Consider the following 23,731-nt stretch of genomic DNA (forward strand, 5'->3'; position numbering starts at 1 on the left):
AGAAGCATCCTGACCAAACTTATGTCAGGTCATCTCTCTCCTTCCAGTGGCTTCCCATTTCTCTCAGACTAAAATCCAAATTCTTATAGTGCCTGTAAGGGCCAACACTGGCCTTCTGTTACCTGTTAGCCTTAGCCCTCTTCACTCTCTCTGCTGTAGCCACTCTGGCCTCCATGGGACATGCCAGGTCCACCTCTGCCTCATGGCACTTGCTGGTCCCTCTGCTGCACACACTCTTTCCCCAGATACCCACATGCATGTTCCCACACATCCTCATGTGTGGGAATCCCATTCGAGCCTCTTTTTCCCCTTCGCAGCACTTATTGTCTTTTGATATTCTGTATAATACACACATTTATTTTTCCCCAGTTCCCTACTGACATGTAAGCGCCATGGGGCAAAAATTTTTTTCTGCCTTATTTATTACTGGACCCCAGTGCCTAGAACAGGGCTTGGCACATATTAGAGGTTCAGCTAATCTTTGTTAAATATTAAATGACTCCACTGTAGCTGAGAAGTAAAAAACTTAAGCTGTAAGTGTCCTTAGATCAACTCATATCTGCAGTAAACCAGCTTTCTCACTGGTCTCCCATCTCATGGGATAGGGTCACCATCCACCCCATGGCTCAAGCCAGAAAACCTGGAATCATCCTGGATTCCTCCTATACTTTTAGCCCCTTTTGATGCATCACCAAGTCCTACTGATTATTCCTTATTGTTTTCCAAGCCCTTCCATTACCCTCCACCTCCTCTGTCACTAACCTAGATCAAGCCACCATCATCTCCCGTATCAATTAAGAGAACAGTCTCCTGACTTATCTCTGCCGCTGCTCTCATCTCTTCCATTCTATAACTCATGATCTGCTTAAGCTTGCTTAAGCCATTCAATGGCTGTTATTTGCTCTCAGCATGAAGTCCAAACTCCCTGACATGGGTTAAATCCCCTATCTGGGCCAGTATAACTCTTTAGCTTCCTTTCTTTGGGCCTTTGCACATGCTCTTCCCTTGGCATAAAACTGTCTCTCCATCCCCTCTTTGCCTGGCTAACAGCTGCAGTGTCACTTCTTCCACAAAACCGGAGCTCGGACAGAAGCCTGTACTTTGCCATCCTAGCATTCATCACCCTCTCTGTTGACTATTCCCCCACCCCACATACCCACCCTAATCTCTGAGTCCTGAGGGTAGAAGAATGAAGGCTTGGTCCTCAGCCTATTCTGGGAGGGTCAGAGAGGTGGCACTGGAGTTGTGTTTCAAAAGTGAAAGGAATTATTCCACCTTACCAACATTCCCCACAACTATGGTAAATTTGTTACAACTGATGAACCCACACTAACACATCATAATCACCCATAGTTGATATTATGTTCACTCTTGATGTTGTACATTTTATGTACAATGTATAAGACATTGTAGAACATGTTTCCATCATTATGGTATCGTACAGAGTATTTTCACTCCCTTAAAAATCCTATGTGCTCTACCCATTCATCCCTCTCCCTGCCCTTCCCCATTCCCAGCAACCGCTGATCTTTTTCCTGTCTCCATAGTTTTGCCTTTTCCAGAACGTCACACAGATGGAATCATACAAAATGTAGCTTTTTCAGATCAGCTTTTTTTGCTTAGTAATATGCACTTAAGAATCTTCCATGTCTTTTCATGGCTTGATAGCTCATTCCTTTTTAAGTACTGATTGTCTAGATATACTACAGTTTATTTATTCATTTATTTGCTAAAGGACATCTTGGTGGCTTTCAAGTTTGGGCAGTTACAATTAAAACTGATACAAACATCTGTGTGCAGGTTTTCGTGTGGACATAAGTTTTCAATTCCTTTGGGAAATACCAAGGAGCAAATTGCTGGATCCCATGGTAAGAGTATGCTTAGTTTTTTAAGAAACTGCCAAACTGTCTTCCAAAGTGGCCATACCATTTTTCCATTCCTGCCAGCAATGAATGAGAGTTCCTGTTGTTCCACATCCTCATCAGCATTTGGTATTGTCAGTGTTTTGGATTTTGGCCATTCTAGCAGGTGCGTAGTGTATAAAAGATCATTTGAAGATGCCGCATGGCACGTAAGTGGGCCAATGAGAGGATTTCATTTCTTAGAGCCTTTCATCATGGCAACTATGTCTTCAAATCTGCCTTGTTTTTGGTTCTAACAGGCAAGTTCAGCTAAGTCAAATAAGCCAAAATATGATTTTTTGGGGGGAAGTAAGAGGTTGTTTAAACAGAAAAGATATTTAAGGTGGTCTATTCAGTAATTTGTTTTTTTTTTATAAATATTTCCTCGACTTTCCAAGGTTAGATATTACTTCCCTATAGCCCTTGTTAAACCAGGAACTGCAAGGATGAAACCTGTGTTTCCCTAAATATGGGCAATGGAATGGATAAAACCTGTTTTACTTTCCAGAACTTTGTGATACAAAATGAGGGGAATGCCTCTCTCACTTTAGGCAAATGAGATAGAGTTCTGAAAGGCTATCACTGTTAAAAATCACTGACAGTGAAAGCCTTTTACTATCTTAATTTTCTTCTTCTTTTTTTTAAGATTTTATTTATTTATTCGACAGAGATAGAGACAGCTAGTAAGAGAGGGAACACAAGCAGGGGGAGTGGGAGAGGAAGAAGCAGGCTCCTAGTGGAGGAGCCTGATGTGGGGCTCAATCCCATAACGCTGGAATCACGCCCTGAGCCGAAGGCAGACGCTTAACTGCTGTGCCACCCAGGTGCCCCTACTATCTTAATTTTCTTAACCTCTTAATCTCATCAGTTCAACTGTGAGTCCTTGATAGTTTAAATGTATGACTCTTTGTGCCTTCTGTACATGTTTCCTATTCCACAATGCAAACCCTGTCTTCCTTGACATATTAGAAGGATAAGTTTCCTCATTTTCCAAAGTGCTATGATACTTTCTATTTTAAAATTAATTTTATAAATACTGTTGGGCATATGTATGCATTAAACTATGCATAACTACACATACCTTGTTTCATGAAAATAATATGTATTTATAATGTTGATTTCATTAATAATGAATAATAATGAATGATGAATAATAATTAACTTTCATCAATTAATGAAAATAACATTATATACAAATATATGAAATGAATTAATTTATTATACACACACACACATATATAACTGTGTGTGGTAGGTATTACTGGAACAATCTTATCTGTGAGGAAACTGAGACCCATAGAGATTAGATAATGTGCTCAATCATCCAGTAAATGATGGAGCCAGGGCATGATCAGGGTTCATGCATGAGTCAAAGCCCTTGTTATTTCCACTGTACCAGCGCCTCTCCTTGTGTCTGCTGTTTGACCAATGTAATTTAGAACTTTCAGCAGCACTTTTATTTTTTTTATTTTTATTTATTACTGGAACAATCTTATCTGTGAGGAAACTGAGACCCATAGAGATTAGATAATGTGCTCAATCATCCAGTAAATGATGGAGCCAGGGCATGATCAGGGTTCATGCATGAGTCAAAGCCCTTGTTATTTCCACTGTACCAGCGCCTCTCCTTGTGTCTGCTGTTTGACCAATGTAATTTAGAACTTTCAGCAGCACTTTTAATAACACCACAAGAAAGATCCTTTCACCCCCAAAAAGCTCTTAGAAGCTAAAAAGGCTCCATGGGAAATGTATGTGATGAGAAAAATAGAGACCTGAGGGGGTAGGACCCAGAAATGCAGTCAGTTGGTTGTGGATACTTTGTCATACGGATAAGAAGCTTTGTAGAGTCTTTGGAACACCTCCCAGGTTCTATTAATACAGCCTACTCCTAAGGCAGAGTCACTGAGTTGGATTTATGTTCATTTCATAGGTCATCAGCATTTCATTGGTCTGTTTTAATGTTGTTTATTTTAAATCTATAAGTTCTTAAATATTTGATTAAAAGATAGAGATGCAAAAAAATAAGTTATTTTTAAATTTTTTCTTAGTTTTCTTTTAGTACTGTTACAGTTTTATTTTTTCCTGCTTAAATCTTTCAACTTCTGGTGTAACATGTGAAGTAGGGACTCAACTTTACCTTTTTTCAGATGACTATCCAGTTTTTGCTGTGGGATCATTTGTTATATTTGTGGCCACCCAGTGTCATTTGAATCTCATTTCTATATTTGGGGATGTTCTTACGTTATGTGCCCTGCCTCCTCAAGTATGAGGCAACATTCAATTCCCCAACTTCTGTTGTGGGTAGGAGAAAGGCCCATGACCTAGGCATGTACAAGTGAGTTCTTGATTTGGTAAAGGACGTCATGGCGAGGCAGGTATACTACCCCAATATAGTTCCCAAGGAGGGTGATGAAGCACAGAAGAAAGATAAGAAGTCAGCAGCAGCAACAGCACATCTATGCTGTAAAGTGTGGTACCAGCACTAGAAGTGGTGCAATTATTCCTGTGAGCAGTTGAACAGGCTAACTTCGTTTCCAAATGCTTCACCCCAAAGCTTAATTCAATGACCCTTGTAGAAAAAAAATTTAATCTACTTAATATTGCTTAATACATTTTTTTCTGTTAAAACTATCTCAATTGGATTCTATGATTGCAAACTAGAACACTGATTAAGATGTGTTGACAACAGTTTTTGAATAATTCATCTTTTTCTCCACTAATCTGAATTACACGTTTGGTGAAATTTTGCTTTTTGAAAAAATGAAATATCAGGGACCAGATTTACCCCCTGGCTAAAACAAATTAAAAAAAAAACAGACAAAATATATGAAACAATGGGTTTCAAACATAATATTATGTGGTGCAAGGCCATGATTCCTGAAAGAGGGGAAACAAATGAGATGAGCCCTGCAACTGCCCAAACTTACATTTTTGAGAGCTTTTAGGCCACAGTTCGGGGGAACCCAGGCAAAGCCCTGGGTTTCCTTGAGTTGAACAGATAGACTTAGGAGATTGGGGAGGCCAAGGCAGCTAGAATTCACAGAGCAGAGTGCCAGAGGGGAAAGAGCTGCACAAAGAAAAAGTTCTGGATAATTGTAAAAGGTTCACTTCAGGTGGTTGGCTAAATGCTCTAAATACTCAGAGCATATGAGAAAGTAATCTACCCAAAACTAGGGAAATAACTGTCTGAAAGGAACGCTATCACCAGAGCTCACAGAGAGCCAGGAATAGCCAATGATTGTACCAGGCAGAGTAGAATATAGCACCATTCATGGGGTATTAGGTAAAGTTCTCAGAAGAGCTATATAAGCCTTAGACTAATCACCTCAATAGTGTGATAAAACACTATAACAAAGCTCAGTACTATTTGTAGGAATACAAAAAATATCCAGGATCCAGCAAAGCAAAATTCTCAACATCCAGCGTCTGATCAAAAACCATTAGATGTACTTATTCACAATGAGAAGAAAAATCAACCCATTGAAACAGACCCATAAATATCATGGATGATAGAATCAGTAGACAAGTACATTAAAATAGTTATTACCAATATATCCCATATGATCAAAAAGATAGAGGAAAGCAGAAACATGTGAGGGAGAGACATGGAAAATATACAAAAGACCTAAATTAAACTTCTAGAGATAATAAAAACCAATGTCTGAAATGAAAAATACCATGGAAGAGATTAGCACAGAGTAGACACTTCAGAAGAAAAAATAGTAAACTGGAAAACAGCAATAAAAATGATCTAAAATAAAACAGAGTTAGAAGACTGAAAAACTACTCAATAGGGCATCAGATAGCTGTGGGACAACTTCAGGTGGCCCAATATATGTTCAATCGGAGTAAGAGAAAGAAGATAGAGAGGAAAATCTAAAAATTTTTTTGAAGTGATGACCATTTTTTCAAATTATTTGAAAATTGTAAATCTACCAATCCAAGAAGCTCAACAACTCCAAGCGTAAGAACATGAAGAAATCCACCTCAAGGCACGTGATAATCAAATTACTGAAAGTCACCGACATAGCCACAGTACAAGAAATGTTAAAGGAAGTTCTATGGGCAGGAAAAAAAAAAAGAAGATACCAAATGGAAACCTGGATTGACATAAAGGAATGAAAAACCCCAGAAATGGTAACTATGTGGGTAAACATTAAAGATTTTTCTTATTAACTTAATCTCGTTAATAGATAATTGATTTTAAACAAAGTAATAAAAATGTATTTGGGGGCTAATGACATGCGTAAAAGTAAAATGCATGAAAATCAAAATATCATAAAGGACTGAAAAGGCAGAGTAGGGAGGTTTAAAACTCTGTTCATCTTTTAAAGGAACGATTATGTTCATAAAAATTGTCTGAATGAACTTTTACAGAACTCTAGAACATTGTAAAAATGTATAACAACCAGAGGAATGCTAAATGCAGAAATAAGTGCTAAATTTTTGTAATAAAGCATTGTTTGGCATTTTTACTTACCTACCTACCATCCCCCCACTTCCCAGATCAGCAACGGTTACAAAATATCTCAATAAATTTGAAAGCATTGCAATCATACAAAGCATGTTCTTTGACCACAATGGAATAAAATTATGAATCATTAACAAAAGAAAAACAAGAAAATTCATGAAGTACGAATTAAACAACACTCTTAAATAATCACTGGGTCAAAGAAGAAATCACAAAGGAAATTAGAAAATATTTTAAGATAAATGAAAACAAAAGCACAACATACCAAAACTTATGACATGCAGCAAAAACCATGCACAGAGGGAAATAAAATATCTCAGATAAATAACTGTATGCCTTAAGAAACTAGGAAAAGGAGTACAAACTAAATCCAAAACTAGTGGAAGGAAGAAAATAATACAGATTTGAGATCATTGAAATAAAGATTAGAAAAACAATAGGGAAAGTTAATGACCCCAAAAGTTGGTTCTTTGAAAAATAGCAACAAATTTGACAAACCTTTAGTTACATTAACCAAGGGGGGAAAAAGAGTCAATTAATAAAATTAGAAGTGAAAGTGGGGATATTATTACCAACCTTATAGAAATAAAAAGAATTATAAAAAAATGCTATGAACAATCATACACTAACAAATTAGATGTGAAATGGACAAGTTCCCAGAAACATAAAAACCACTAAAATTGGCTGAAGAATAAATATAAAACCTGAACAGACCTATGATAAGTAAAGATATCAATCGAATCAGTAATCAAAAACCAGCAGAGAAAACCCGAGGACTAGATGACTTCATTGGTGAATTCTACCTGGTTCATTTAGGCATATTGTCCTGCCTTCTCCCTTTTTCCTTTCCAGGTATTGGTGCCCTTTGAATGCCAAGCCTCTCTGATTTTTTTTCTATTGTGTGTCTCTGTGCAGACTTTTCTGTGGTTATGCTGTGTTCACATGAGAAATCTGCCTGGCACATCTGCTGACCTCATGGATCTGCCTGGTATCTCTGGTTCCTCTCAGCCATGCCTGTTTATGTCTACTAAGCTGTAAATGGATCCTGGGCTTGACAGAGAAAAAGGCAAGGATTCAGATAATCTGGGGAGAACTGTGTAAAGAAGGAAGTTGGTTCAGAATATACATGGAAGAGGAATCAGTAAGGAATTTGGGAGCAATAGATCCAAACTGTCAAGAGTCAACTCAATATTTATTGAGCAACTGCTGTTAACTAGTGCTAGTAAGTATAGATTTGAAGAAAAATAAGGCATAGTAGAAAAATCCCAGGCAGGATCTTTGAATGAGAAGGTAGGTATGCCTAATTTAAATGCAGGGAATGCACAAAGATTGGGGTCAAGACTGAGTTAAAGGCAGGTGTGTCAGAGATCATGGTCATCCAAGGGCCAAAAGTTTCAAACAGTGGATCAGAGTCAGCCCAGTTGTTATCAAAAGAGTAATAAAACAACAAAAAATTGCCTTTTGCTTTCTACTTTAGATGTAGAAATCTTCAAGAGAATGTTGTTCCCACTGTAATGATGAGAATGAGGTGAGTAATCTACAGAATCATGGTTAAGTCTGAATGGAACCTAGTAAATGCAAATCCATGACATGGTAAGCCTTCTTAGGAGAAAGGAGCCCATGGCTGATTTCACTCATGGTAGAGTAGCAGAAACAGCAGAAGGAAGCATCTGTGGATGCAGGCAAGAAGAACAAAGCTGAATTTTAAATGAATTTTAAAGGCAGGATGTGGTCTAGAATGACAGTTTAGAATTCCTGGAATGTGAAGACCCAGGGGAGTCTGAACCAGACTGCCAACTCTTTTCCATAGACCTTTTCACTGAATTCTCAGAAGAAAGGTTAAGACAGGCCATCTGAAAGACACTCTCTGAGGCGCAGATGTGTTAGTCCTGTTGATGTCTGAGGGGAAGTGAGAGAATGAAGAATCACTCTGGGCCTTACACTGAGTATGAGGTCAAGAAGTTGCCCACTGGGGAAAGACAAGTTGAGACACCCCCATGAAGGAACCCCACAAGCATTCCCAGCCTTACACTGAGTATCAGAAGTATCTGTGCTTGGAAGAGGTAGAAAAGCTCTCAACAGGACCTCTGAAATGCAGTCACATGCAATCTGCTGACATCTGTGGGTAGATGAAGAAAAGGAAGATGAATCTTCCAGACACTCAGATTCCAAGTCATGTTAAATGTTCTCATAACAGAGGGTTAGGACTAGGGTGAGACCAATGAGGCAAATGAAGAGCTTGCCCTTGGCACAAAAAAGGGGCACCCAAAAAACTCAGCAATTATGATAACATTCTAATGCAATATTTACAAAATTCAAAGTTATGCAAAAAAATCCATAATAAGCAAAATCTAAAAATTTTAAATAACAACAGAGATGGTATTACTGATTTTTTTCCTTCTGCCTCAGCTTCCAAAATAGCTCAGCACAACATTTATGGATCCTGTCTCTTTGTGTACCTCAGCAAATGCCTCACTTCTCTTACCTTAGTCCTGGTCTTGACCTTCTCTCAAATAATTCAAAGAGACCAAGAGATAATATACTGGCATCTTTAAATGAATTTTAAATGAAAAAAAAAATCCTGTCAATCCTGAATTCTATATCTCGCAAAAATATCCTTCAAAAATGAAGGTGAAATTAGGAGTTTTTAAACAGACAAGAGCTGAAATAATTTATCTACAGATCTGCACTGCAAGATCTACTAAAAGAAATTCACTGGTATAAAAGAAGTGCTGGGCCCTATCTGAAGGCTGTGAAAATCAATGGTTTGGATATATTTATAATAAACTAAATTAAACTTTTTCTATAAGAAGAAAAATTAAGATCACTTATTTGAAAAAAAGGATGAAGCCTCACCTTCCAATTTACTTTCTTATTAGTTCCTTCCGAAGTAAGGTCTTAAAGCTGCGACTGACATTTTTCTCATGATGAATCCTCACAGAACATTGCTTAGCTTGTGGTAAGCAAAAAGGGAGAGGAAGACATATTTAAGAGCTTTACTATCAGTGTAATCCTTCCTAGTTGAATGTTGTTCTCCTCTTATTCCATTAAGTAAAAAAAAACAAATCAGCACAGTTACTCAGTTTCCAATATTTTTAAATGTTACTTATGAGAAATATTCCTCATACAATTGTGTATGTAGTGCTTATATGCCTCAAGTTGAATTGATGGCTTTGATGTATACTCTAAAGCAAAATGAATAATGCAAAAATTAATATTATTAGTTGTAACTATGAGATGAATTCTGACATCAGTGTTAATTATCATTTTGTATTTCCCCCCTTATGTTCTCTATAGTATACATACTCCCCAAATCATTGAGCTCTCTTAAAAACAAAAAAGAAAAACAGCTTGACATTGTGTACATATTTTCTTCTTGTTGATCAAATCACACACTTGTAAACATGTAATGAAACTAAGTGGAGTACATATCAGTCTTGGCTTAGTATTATAGGTGGGCAGAATTGTACAATGAACATTATTACATTATTCTTTTGATTGGTCCTTAGGCTATCTAAATTGCTAAAAAATTGTTAATCCATTTTAAAAGTTCATTAGGCTGAAGGTAAATTATATTGGATAGAAAGCTGTCTTTGAAGGAAGGAATGAGGAACAGCAGAGTTAAAATATCAGAAAATATAAAGGCAGAACAGATAAGACAAAAATAAAACTTAGACTTAAAGTCAAATATATTCATAATTACATTATTCGTAATAGCCAAGGACTGAAAACTGTTCAGGTATCGATCAACAGAGCGTGGATATAGAAACTATGGCATATTCAGACAATGGAATACTAACTAGCAATGAAAGGGAATGAACATCTTATCGATGTAATCACAGAGATGGATCTCAAAAACATGCTGAGTAACGGAAGCTAGGCACTAGAGTACATACTGTATTACGTCATTTAAATAAAAGTCAAGAACAGGCAAAACCAATTTATGTGGATAAAAATTGGGACAAAGATTACAATGGGCAGGAGTATTGACTTGAGAGAAGCACTTAGGGGTGATGAAAAGCACATTCAGGGGTGATGGAGTGTTCTCTATCAGGGTTTGGCAAAACTTTGGCAAACCCTTTCTGTAATGGGATGAAGAGTAGATATTTTAGGCTTTGAGGCTTATACAGTCTCTAGTACAACTGTTCAACTTTACCATTGTAGCATGAAATTAGTCATAGATAAAACATAAACAAATGGGTATGGCTATGTTCTAATTTTATTTGGGTGTGGGTTATATGGATGTAGGCCTTTGTAAAACTAATGAAACTGTTCACTTAAGGTCTGTGCATTTCCCTAGATGTAAGTGAACAGAAAAAAGTTCTTATAAAAAAGAAGCAAGGAGCTTACTTAGTATTGATGCTCTACTTGCTTCATTAATTGTCACAGGTGCACTGCATTAACAAATAGCATAAGATATTTACATTTTTACACAAATACACCATTCTTGTGCTATTTAAGGAAAGAAGATTTATTATTATTTTTTTTAGAGAGAGAGTGTGTGCCCACCCATGGACAGTGTGGGGGAGAGGCAGAGAGAGAGGGAGAGAGAATCTTTTTTTTTTTTTTAAAGATTTTATTTGTTTATTCGACAGAGATAGAGACAGCCAGCGAGAGAGGGAACACAAGCAGGGGGAGAGGGAGAGGAAGAAGCAGTCTCATAGCGGAGGAGCCTGACGTGGGGCTCGATCCCATAACGCCGGGATCACGCCCTGAGTTGAAGGCAGACGCTTAACCGCTGTGCCACCCAGGCGCCCCAGGGAGAGAGAATCTTAAGTAGGGTCCAGGCCCCGGGCAGAGCTGTTGTGGGGCTAGAGCTCATGACCCTGAGATTATGACGTAAATTGAAATCAAGAGTCTGATGCCTGTTTTGTTGTTGTTGTTGTTGTTGTTGTTTTTTAAGATTTATTTATTTTAGAAAGAGAGAGAGCACATGAGTAGGGAAAGGGCCAGAGGGAGAGGGAGAGAGAATCCCAAGTGGACTACATGCTGAGGGTGGAGCCCAATGTGGGGCTCGATCTCACAACCCTGAGATCATGACCTGAGCTGACACCAAGAGTCAGTTGCTTATCAGAGTGCACCTCTCAGGTGCTCCTAGAGTCCAATGCTTGATTGAGCCATCCAGGTGACCCAGGAAAGGAGATTTAGACAGTAAATATTATATTCTAATTGTTTTGCAGCTGAGGAATTAGGGTCCAAACAAATTCCAAATTACTAGTTGCTAACTTTCTCAAAGTCTTTTAGAAACTTCTGATGTTCTTTGGGGTAAAAGTCAATTCAACTTGTTAGTGACAAGATTTTGACTGGAAGGTATATGCTGGAGCTTATTAACCAGTAGAGGTGATTTCTGATAATACCTCCAGGCTAAAATATATTTGTTGGAAATGTCAATAACTTGCTGCTCAGTTCTTTATCTGCCTTGACCTTGGCATATCCTATGATCTTTCTGAATATTTCTCCAAATTGGAATTCTCTTCTGTCATCTTTCCAGGATGAAACTCTCTCCTGGTTCTTCTCCTGCTTGAAACATCTCTCTTGGTTTTTTCATTGTCCTTTGCTGGTCCCTGTATGAATGCTCTCCTCACCTTCCTTAGGCTCTAATACCCTGTGCCAGGCTTTCTCCCAATGTGGGCAGTCTCTTCATCCTGGGTGGATTCTGACATTCCACACTAGGTTAGTCCCATTCATGGATGTNCTCCTCACCTTCCTTAGGCTCTAATACCCTGTGCCAGGCTTTCTCCCAATGTGGGCAGTCTCTTCATCCTGGTTGGATTCTGACATTCCACACTAGGTTAGTCCCATTCATGGATGTCCTCCTTTTTTTTTTTTTTAAAGATTTTATTTATTTATTTGACAGAGATAGAGACAGCCAGTGAGAGAGGGAACACAAGCAGGGGGAGTGGGAGAGGAAGAAGCAGGCTCCTAGTGGAGGAGCCTGATGTGGGGCTCAATCCCATAACGCTGGAATCACGCCCTGAGCCGAAGGCAGACGCTTAACTGCTGTGCCACCCAGGAGCCCCGATGGATGTCCTCCTTACCTCACTTGAGCTCTAAATATTCTTTGTTGGGTTCATCTTCTGTGTGTCTACCCTTCCCACCCCACTTGGGCTCTCACTCCCCATGTGAGGCTACAACTCCTTACTCTTTCTAGTTCAATCATTTCATACCAGGCAGCCTGTCCTTATGAAAACATACTTTGCTCTGCACTCCTACTGCCTTTAGGACTGAAATGTTTAGGAAGAGGAAAGGAAAGAAATTTTAATTACTATATTTTTATTTAGCTCTTAGATCCACTTAACCAATAGACCCTAAGGCATATATTGAATAGTTTATTTCCACTCATTTGAAATTCTGTGCTAATCATAAACTAATTTTCATATATATGTGGATCTGCTTCTGTATTCTCAACAGTTTTGTATTTCTATTTTGATTCTTTCATTCATTGATAGTGTAGTTTAAGAAGAAATGGCATTCTTACCAAGTCATATAAGGAGATAGAACTTTTCAAATCTTTTATGCCTGTCAGTAAAGTCTTACAGTTTTCTTCATATACATTTTATTGATTTCACCTTACGTTTTTTCCTTAGGTATTTTCAGTTTTCAGGATCATAGATGGTTTCTTTTTTTCTATTGTACATTCTAATTGATGCTTAAGGAATAGGAATTTTTTTGATTTTCTTTGTTTTTTTATTGCACCACATTTTGACTCTTATATTAGCCCTAACAATTTGGCACAACTGCTCTCGGGTGTTAATGTAGTAGATACCATTCACGGGATTTGAACACTAACTTTCAGGGATGCCTGGCTGGCTCAGTTGGTTGGGTGGCCAACTCTTGGTTTTGGCTCAGGTCACGATCTCAGGGTCCTGGGATCCAGTGATCCAGTCCCATACTAGGCTGCACGATTGCAGGGTAGTCTGCTTGTGGATTCTCTCTCTTCCTCTGCTTCTGCCCCACCTCCCAGCTCATGCTCTCTCTCTAAAATAAATAAATACACCTTTTAGAAAATTAGCTTTCAAAAGTAACGTGCATTTGCCTTATAAAAATGAGAGAGTTACCAATAATGCTAAATCACCTTTGACCAATACTTCCAATTCTATTATGCCTCTCCAATACCAGTAACTATTATCAGGAGTTTAAGTATGTTTCATAGAACATATATGGTGTTATTTGTGTGCATTTTCAAATATTACCAAATGCAACTTTCTTTTCATCCAAAATGTGTTTTTCTAACCTATCCTTATTTGTACATCTAAATATATTTCATTCAAAAAAATATAAATATATTTCATTCATTTTCAAATGCTCTACAACTTTCTATTAGATGTATCACACTCCACTTATTCATTTTATTTATTCATTCCCCACCTGAAGTACATTTGGGTTATTTTGAACTTTCACAACTACAAACAATGCTGAAATGAACAAACTTGTTGATGTTGCCTAGTTCACATGCGTGGATGTTTTTCAAGGGTAGATATCTTATATTCATAGGTGTCTGGGAAGTTTAACATTATTTTTAAAAAATAGTTGGTGTTAAATATGCGTGTCTCTTAACATTCCTAACATTCTAGGCAGTACAGTGTTCAATATGAATGTATGGTCTTTTTAGCCTCTACTAAAATGAACATATGATTTTTCTCTTTTAACCTGTTTTGGCGAATTATAGTAATTTTCTAATCTTGAAATATCCTTGTATTCATATAATCCTAATTAATCATAGTGATTATTTTTTTAAAATACTGACTTTAATTTCATTTGATTTTTAAACAAGATTTTATTTATTTGAGAGAGAGAGAGAGAGAGAGAGAGAGAGCACGCACACACAAGCTGGGGAAGAGGCAGAGGGAGAAGGAGAAGCAGAGGGAGCCCAATGCTGGGTTCAATCCCACAACCCTGAGATTATGACCCAACTGAGCCACCCAGGTGCCCCAATTTGCTGATATTTTATTTAAGAATTTTCCATCTATGTTCATGAGCCTCATTGACATGAACTTTTTCTTTTTTGTATTCTCCTGATTCAGATTTGATAATAGGGTTTTGCAAGTTTTATAAAATGCTTCAGGGGCACCTGGGTGGCTTAGTCAGTTAAGTGTCTGCCTTTGACTCAGGTCATGATCCCAGCGTCCTGGGATCAAAGCCTGCATAGGGCTCCCTCCTCAGTGGGGAGCCTGCTTCTCCCTCTCCCTCTGCCTGCTGCTCCCCCTGCTTATGCTCTCTCTCTGTCAAATAAAGAAATAAAATCTAAAAAAAAAATGCTTCAGATATTTTTCCATCTTTCCTATGTTCTGGAACCACAAACATAGGAATTATATGTTCTTTGAATCTTGTTAGAACTTATCTCTTTGTTTTTCAAATTAATAGTTCATTATGTAATTGAAGTCCTCCATACCTCCACTTATTTTTAAAATCTGAGATCCCTGTTTCTGGGGTAGATATATTTGTATCTTCTGCTTCTATTACAAATTGTCAAAAATTTCCCATAATTCTAATATTTAGTCTTACCTATGTTCTCAGAGCGACAATAGTTTAAGAGTGTATATTATCTTTGTGGACTTTATCCTTTATTAATATAAACCCTTTTCTTTTTTGACGCTTTTCAATTATATTAACATTGCTATAGTGCTTTCCTTCTATCACCATTTGATTGGTAAATCTTTTAACCTAATATTTTCATGCTTTCTGTGTCTTTGTTGGAGCTTGCCTGTGGTCTTGTTATAACTGGATTTTGTTTTTAATCCAGTGAGTCTTTTTAATATATGAGTAAAATTAATCCATTTATATTTATTGTAAATACTGATGTTTGGACTTACTTTTCTAGTCTTATTTTTTTCTGTTTACTATACTCCCTTCAAGTTTCTTTTTCCTTTCCTGTTCTCATTTCTAACTTTTGTTGGGCTGGATAAGTTTTCTTTGTTCCATTTCCCCCCTTTTTAATGGTCTGCAAATTATAAATCCAATTTAATTCTTCAGTGTATATATTTAGATTTTAAAATTTATTTAATATCATATATTCAGAACATATAAGTTAAAACTCAACACCTGGCACTAACCCGTCTGCACAATCCCTTTTTGAAATTTTTTTGATTCTCAATTTTCACACTTGTAAAATTGGCACTAAGTGTTCCTCACTTAATTTTCATTTAATCTTGAGGATTAAATGTGATGCCATGTCAAGCTCTAGGCTTTATTGAAAGGTCTTCAATTCCTTCATTCCATTTCTTCTTTATTCAACCAAAAAACTTCAGGTCCAAAAGACACAATCGCCTCTTATCTCCTTTGTCCTTCAAAGTCACCTCTTCATATTTCTTGCATCATTATGGCCTTCATCTAGTCTTTCAATTTCTATTAAGACTCAGAATATCTTCCCAACTTCCCTTTACATAAAAAAAATCCCATTCTGCATTGTACTGAGTGGCCTCTTTTGCTCTAGATTCAAAGAACGTCATTTCCCAATGACTCCATGCCTTTCTTCATTTTTTCCTTCAAAATGGCGGACTTTAGACGTTCCACGAATAACACCACGTGCGCCTGCGCCTCCCGCGGCCATTTCGCTCAGCAGCCCAAACTCCAGCCTCTGCTCTGCGAAGCGCCTGCGCAAGAGCCTCCGGAGCCCAGTGGCTCCTCCCTCTAGTTGAGTACGCTTGAAACCGCACGTTCCCGTCCCTTCCCTCCCCCGCTGACTCTGCACCGCCCTCACCCCTTTCCTGTGAGATTCTTCCGCCAAGTGGAAAGCCCATCTTCCGTCGACAGCCTACCTAATTGAAGAGCAATCCCATAGGCATATACAGCCCTGTGGCTCGTCACTCATTCTTATCTATGCACCCCTACAATTTTCCTCTGGCCCTTAAAGTTGATAAGCGATTTCGCGGGACTTTTTTGCATACCGTAGGCAACAAATGGAAAGAATGGCTGTGGCGGAGGGATCTCTCGCTTACGCTCTGTGTACTTTAACCTAATGGGGGTCGTCCGGGAGTCGGAAGGGGGAGGGGAGAGGGAGGAGGCAGCCAAGGAATTGTTTTTTTCTCTCGCCCCGCCTGCGCCAGGCCGGCCAATGGTGATGGGCTATTTACCCACGAGCCTCGCCCAGCTTCTAAGACTAGGCCAATGAACGGCGGAAGCGGCTCCGAGGGGGCGGACCCGAGAGGCTGTGCGTGTCTTGTGAGAGCTCTTGAACCAAGTCAGAGCTAGAGCTGGGCGGCTGGAAACGGCGGCTGCCGCCGGTGACTCAGGGAGGCAGGAGGCGGGGTAAGAGCGCCGCGGCCTCGGCTGAGGGGAGAGGAGGAAGAAAGATGAAGGCGCCGAGCCCGCGGCCCTGCCGCCCCCGCGTCGCGGCTCAGGCCGGGGCTAGGGACGCCCGGGGGTCGGCGCTCGGGAGAGCGCTGTGTCGGGGCGGGGCGGCGGGGCATGCGGAACCGCGGGCTCGCCCCTCCCGCGGGGCCGCCCGGGGCGGGGACGCGGCCGCCCCGGACGGGCTCTCGCTTTTGGCCTTTTCTTGCCCAGGGTGGGGGGGCGAACACTTTAAAATCCACTAAAGCTGCAGAATAATTCTCCCCTCACTCCCTCTGCGTTTAGGTTTAAGGTTTTGGAAAAGCGAAACTTGGGAGAACGAGGGTCACGCGGCGCTTGGGCCCGTGTTTGCCGTGGGGGAGGGATCCGGGGGGCGGGGGAGGACGCCGGTGTAGAGATCGGGTGTTGAGTCCTCTCTCGGAGCGGCTGCGGTCGCCGCCGCCTGGGATCTGGTGCTCCCAGCCGGGTTAGGACCCATCCCTCCGCCCCCGCTTCCCCCGCGTCCTCTCTTCCCGGCCCCCTCCCACCGGCGGCCCCCGCTGCATTTTGTTTTTGTATTTTTGCAGGGAGGAGCCCTTCCTGCAGGCGTGGAAACCATGGTGCTCACGCTCGGAGAAAGTTGGCCAGTATTGGTGGGGAAGCGATTCCTCAGTCTGTCCGCAGCCGACGGCAGCGACGGCGGCCACGACAGCTGGGACGTGGAGCGCGTCGCCGAGTGGCCCTGGCTCTCTGGGACCATTCGAGCCGTCTCCCACACCGACGTTACCAAGAAGGACCTGAAGGTAAAGTCAGCTCCCGGGCCTCAGCTGTCGGACGTTTTGTAGTTACCTTGGTAACGAGACAGCCGGTGGGGGCCCCCTCCCCTCTTCTGAAAAGGGCGACCAGAAAGTTGGCATCTGATCTGAAGGTGCAGAAAACTAGACCTTGAAAGTCTTTGAAATGGTTGTGTAGAACCGAGGTGTGTTTGGCCTGCAGTTGCCTGTGTTTAATGACGGCCTTGGGGTTGCTCAGACACGCTTCGTTATTGCCCGCGCTGTGCCTTCCTGGGACTGTATGATAGTTCTCGGAAGGGGGAGTGTTGTTAGCTAGAGTGGTCAGGTAGGTGATGTTAAGAATCATTAAGAATGGAGGGCTAGCGCTTCCAGGTGGTTTTTTTGTTTGTTCCTCTTAATTTCTTAACCCAACTTGTTAAACTTTCAGGCTTGATAGAAATGGAGTGAGTGAAGAGGGAGGAGCTTAGTTCTCTTTGGCATATTAGGGTGGGTTCTTGTCCGTATATGGTGGGTCAGGGTGGAAGTGGGTTCCTGGTCGCCTGTGATGAGTCTGTAGGTAGGTGTGGGCTTTGACCATGTATGGAGGGTAGGGGTGGAGCCGACCCTTATATGGTGTTTTAGAGGAATGGCTTTGAAATACTCCACTTCGGTGTTTGGGGGGAGGGAGAGAAACGGGAACAAATGTGGGCAGTGATTTTTAATCAGAATGACACTCAGAACCTTTTTCAGTTAGATCTTTTCAAAAAGAGATGAATTCTAATTGTACTCTCTAATAGAAGTATTGGTGGCAAAGGATTGTCTGGGAGCAACCAGTAAGGAAGCTATTCTACCAACAAAGACTCCTTTGTGCAAAAATAACTGGAGAAAGGTCCCTAACAAAGACTCCAAAGTGGTGATAACTTGAAGGAAGCTTGTTAGAACAGAAGAGATTTCCACCCTGTATAGTGGATATATTTCAGCATCTTCACTGCATCATTACTGCTTTTTCTTGAAAACCATGTTCAGATTGGGAAGCAAGTTTTAGCACTGTTAGTCGAATACATGTTGATTTCTGACACATTGTTCATTCGAACACTTTAAGGTGATAGTACATGCCCAAACCAGTTTTAGTCTGCAAAGGGTTGTTGGAGAAGCATATGTGGTCGTATATTTTTAAAGCTTCCAGCGTGCCTTGTCTTCATGTTTAAAAGGAGGAGTGACTATTGAGCACTTAGCCACGTGCCAGGCATCCTGCTGAACACTTCATGGCCATGATCTTATTAATCCTTACAGCAACTCTTCAGGAGTAGGTACTAATATTGCTTCATTTTACAGACAAAAATATTGGAGTTGGGGGAGATTAAGTATCTCACCAAGGTCACATACCTAGAAATTGGCAAAGCCTGTGCTCTGACCCAGGAAGTTTTGATACTTGAGCCCACTGTTTTTACCATTATGCTCCCCGTGTCACAAAAGGATTCCTGTCATACACTGTAAAGTTTGGTTTTTCTCCTCCTTTTCATTCCTCCCAGCAAACCGGGTTTAGCTATTTTTATAGAAAGAAAGTAGTGTGGTACAAAGATGGCCAACCTATTTGCTTTGGGCTAATGATCTTTCTCCATAAAGTGGGTTGCGTGTACCAGATTTCGGTCGTAGTTGTTGTGGTTTATTTCACCTGCCAAGTAAAATTTTCTCTGGTGCATTTGTTTTTATCTGATTTGAATGGAAACAAGATTTAAGTTGTTAGTGTTTTGGCAGATGAATGCAGACTAGGTGTTCTCTTCCCCAGCAGGACCTAATTATAGACCCATTGGATTAGGAAGGCAATCTAGGAAGTCCTTTCTGGGTATTCTTTTTAATCTCCACTTTTCTGCCACCCCCAATCTTTGAGGTGGTGGTAATATCTTCATTTTCAGAAGATTTGCATAATTAGCTACTCAGTGATGGAGGGAGGATTTGAATCTAGGTTTGGCTGTGTTTTTTCCATTGCACTAAGATGCCTCACCTGGAGATAAACAGGGATTTTTTTCATTTGAAGAACAGTTTTAACTACATTTGATTTTTGGTTTACCTGCAGACTTTGTAATTCAGCCTTCATGTAAGGTGCAAATTATTTGATTGCTCTTATCTAATCATGATTTATCATTATGTTCCTTAATTGAGTAACAGATGGTTTAAGTTTTAAGGGCATATTGTATTAGCAAAAACAGAATTTCAAAATACTAGAACCAAATCGTGCTTGGGAAAATGCAGGCAGGACCTAGTGAGTAACGAAGACCATGCTTACAGTTGGGCTAAGTGTATGAAGTTTTGGGGGGTGGAGTGGGACTGGGGTCTAAGATGAATATAAATGAATACAATTCAAGTAGTATGCAACCGGTTTGGTATTAGAAGTACAAGTTTGTCTAGACTGATTTGCTGCTATGTGAGGATGATGTTAATGAGGCCATGACTTGTTAACTTTGTTTCACCTGGAGAGAGACTTAACAAAGTCACTCACTCAGATACAATGTATAGTTGTTGATTACAAAGAGTTAGGATGAAGACATAATAATGATTAAATGCTTACTGTCTGGCACCTTATTTAATTCTCACAAATATTCTAGATGGTAAACCACATTTTTAGTGTTAGAATTGGAGGCTTGAAGAAATTAAATGACTTGCCTAAGTTTGTCTCTAGATCTTAAACACTGGGCTTTATATTCAGGTAGAGTGAGAGTAAGGCATTGTATTTTGTGAGCCTTTTATCTTCAGCACTTAGAACATTGCTTGGCATGTAGTTTGCTGAAATATTTGAATAAATGGAAGGAATCACAATTATTCTACATTGAAAAGCAGTTTAGAAATAATCTTCTGATGGAGCAGTGGCATTCTCTTGCTACAAATAACAACAAATCTTTATTAGTATGGTTATGAGAACCTTTTTTTTAATCCTACTCTTTCTACTTGAGCGTGAGACAAGTGGTTTCGTTCATTGTGCATGCTGAGAATGTCCTTTTTCCTCATCTTGTCTGTCTAGGTCTTTTCCAGTTTCCTTTCTTTGAACCTAACTTATACTTGAGTGTTCTGCTTTTTAGTTCTTAGGGATACCCCTAAGTAGCAGATGAGTAATACTTGACACCTCTGTGAACTATTTCCTGCTGTTAGAAGTTCCCTTTTTGGCAGTTGGGTGACTTGACCAATGTCTAGCCTTTTCATCCTTACATACAATTGGAATTTTGCTGCCAGTCAAACCGTGTAAAGTGAGAAATTCCTACCAGTGTAATAAAATCTGTTTACCCCCATAATTGAATGCTAGACTTCAGGATTTTAGATAAACGTTTTATTTAGTATAGGAAGACATAAACAGAAACATAAAGAAATAATTTCCTAATTTGTGGAAAGTGGAATAAGTGGTGTTCTGCATTATAGTGCTGGGCATAGAATAGATAAAAACTTGACTTAAAAACCATGCCATTCTGTAACTGCCTACTTTTAAACTTGGAAATATCTTACTTGGCCTTTCTGATGGTTTTTATAATCATATACCCGGGTGAGATTAATGTATGTTAAGAGTGGGAGGTTTTGAGATTAGCTTGATTAGATAAAATATTCATGTATTAAAAAGATTTTCTGTTGGGGAAAAATTAACTTGAAATAATTAATTTGAAATATTCAACATCTGGTCCAGAGGTTTAATAGACTAATAAGGTACACATTTACAAAATGTCCTATTAAAAGAATAGCAAGTTTGGACATTATAGGTAGTGAATCATAATTAATCGGCCTCTTTTTGGCCTTTGGAATCAGCATAAATAGCATCTACTTGTGTACCAAAGGAACATGAGGGGAATAACAGAATTTAAATGAGAACTAGTTACATCAGTAAGCTTGCAGAAGCTTGGTCAGGTCACTTTAGTTCCCTCTGAATTTGAATTTTTATTGATGCCCCTTTTTTGGGGGTGGGGCAGAGAGAGAGAGAGAATCACAGGCAGGCTCCATGCCTAGTACATGAGCCCAGTGTGGGGCTCGATCTCACAACCCTGAGATCATGACCTGAGTCAAAAGCAAGCAAGAGTCAGACACTTAACCCATTGAGCCACCCAGATGTCCCTGGTGTGTCTTTTTATAGAAATTTTTGAATAGGAGGCTGGGGGGGGGGTCCCTTACATATAGAACCTCAGGCTTCAAGGCACAAATGAGAGACATTTGTGGTTGTGATAGGAAACTTTTGAAAAGAAGAGGAGAGCTTACAACTTGTTTCATTATATTTTAAAAAAAAATCACCTTTTTTCAAAGTGAAGTTAATGTGAGTTTTTGACTAATGCAACATAATACTCCAAAGTCATAAACTAAGTTATTTTTAAGGAGTTAAACTTAATTTTTGAATCACTCAAAAATTGGAATATAAAGAAGAAGGGCCCCTATCTAAATTTTGGCTTAGGGTTGATCATAAGCTTTATAGATAGTGATTTGATAAGAATTGTGATGTTGCTTAAGTTTTGGAAAGCTACTCAACATCTTAATCCTTTACTTTTTTTTTTTTTTTCTTCCCCTGAGTAGATGCTGGACAGTCATATTTAGGATCTTCTCTCCCCCATTCCTAACTGAACTGATACCCTGATAAATTAAATTTGAATTACTGTGGAAGTCTTAAAGCTACCTAATCTCCTTGCCAGATACTTTACATACCTTGTCTTAAAATTTTATCTAATGATTCAGTGAGGGGTAGGTGTTAGTATTCTCATTTTGGAGCTAGCAAAACCAGTTTCAAAGAGCTTAGATTTAAGCAAGGGTTCTTAAGCTGACATGCAGGCTAATTGGTTTTCTTTGTAAAGCTATGTATATTATTTTATGCAGGTAAAATCATTCTAAAAAAGCTTCTGCATAGCTGGGATTCAAACCAGATTTCTCCAGTGCTGTAGTTTGTATATACTCATTCCTCTTACACCACATTGATGGCAGAACTCATCTAAATCTAGTGTGAGTTTGAGGTTGATGTGATGTGGGGCTGAAAGACTATCCAGTTTAGAGGAGCGATCGTAGAATCTGTATTCTGTGACTGGGGAGGCAGGAAGATGAGCAGTCTCTAAACAATTCTGTGAAGGACCATTTAATTGGGTATAGTGATGGATGGAATGCATAGAACCAAAGAGAGTGTAACACAGGGCCTTGTCACAGAGTAGGTGCTCACACATCTGTATGGATGATCTGATAACTGCAAGATTAAAAGTCTGCCATGCCAAGAAGATATGCATCTTCTCGGGAAGTTGCCTGAAAGTTAGGGATGCAGATTTTGAGGGAGAAGGGTAGGATGGGTTATAAATTTCATTGATTTTTTAAAAAAATTGATATTATAAAGCCATAAAACCGGAGGAGGTTTGGGATTGGGGCTAGTGATATACCAGTTGGGAATGTCCTACTTGCTAAATGGTTGAGAGTAACAGAAGGTTAAGAGTCCAATTCAGAGAGAAATTTATTCATTCAACAAGTATTTGAGTACTCACTGGGGACTGGATACCAGTGAAGTACAGTGGTAAGTAAAAACATATAGACTTTGACCTCTTAGAATTTATGTGAATCAGTTAGCCACAAATAAATAATTCAAAGTGTGGATAGGTACTAGGAAGGAGAAGTATAGGGCTTTGAGTGCAATTAACAAAGCGAACTCTCTTTTAGCGGGGGTGGGGGGGTGGGGACTTGCTCTTTGGTAAGGGAAGGCTTCTTTGAGGAAAGGATTTTTTTAATTGAGTTCTGACAGATGAATGGAAGTTAACTACATCTTTTTTTAAATTAAGCTTGGAAAGGGAGATGTGATTGTATATGAAATTATGACTAGGATTAATGTGTTCATTAATTCTTGGAAACCAAAACCGAGAGGCCTCTTTAGTAAGAAAAGGGATTTTAAGTCAAATAAAAATAGTGATTTTTACACCAAATATTGAAGGAGTTTAACTGTGGGGTCAGTTTATCAACTATTTGTGTATTTAGCAAAGTGGTCTTTGACTCCCAACTCCCAGTTTATTCAACTGAAGGGGATGTTGAGGATGTGCTGTCTACTAGATCTTGTAAGACTAAGTCCTATGCATACCAAAGGGATGCAAAACAAGTGGTGGATTATGCTGATGGGAGGGTCATCTTAAGCCCACAGTGTCATTTTAGAATTACAATGACGCCCAATAAGTATTTTTTTAGGGTTTCAAATTTCTTTCTTTTGATTCTCAAAGCTCTGATATTTAACATATGTAAAAACCTACATGGGGGTTCTTTGCTGTATGGGCTTCCTAGAAGTTATTTTGGGGCAGAGACTGGCCTCCAAAACCCTTGACTGCTGCTTC

General features: G+C 39.4%; 1 protein-coding gene across 2 annotated transcripts in view; it reads left to right on the forward strand.

Annotated features, from left to right (window-relative positions):
* Window positions 1-16,478: 16,478 nt before the first annotated feature.
* Window positions 16,479-23,731, forward strand: part of KDM3A (lysine demethylase 3A) — a 56,127-nt gene continuing 48,874 nt past the window's right edge. For both annotated transcript variants that reach the window (XR_002143326.2, XM_002922335.4), the window contains exons 1-2: window positions 16,479-16,620; window positions 17,229-17,444. Coding sequence is in view for 1 of the 2 variants with exons in the window: in XM_002922335.4 (XP_002922381.1) it covers window positions 17,259-17,444 (186 nt within the window). In the remaining variant the exon portion in view is untranslated. The remainder of the gene's footprint in view (window positions 16,621-17,228; window positions 17,445-23,731) is intronic.

The sequence above is a fragment of the Ailuropoda melanoleuca genome, chromosome 4 (assembly GCF_002007445.2).
Source record: "Ailuropoda melanoleuca isolate Jingjing chromosome 4, ASM200744v2, whole genome shotgun sequence".
NCBI lineage: Eukaryota > Metazoa > Chordata > Mammalia > Carnivora > Ursidae > Ailuropoda > Ailuropoda melanoleuca.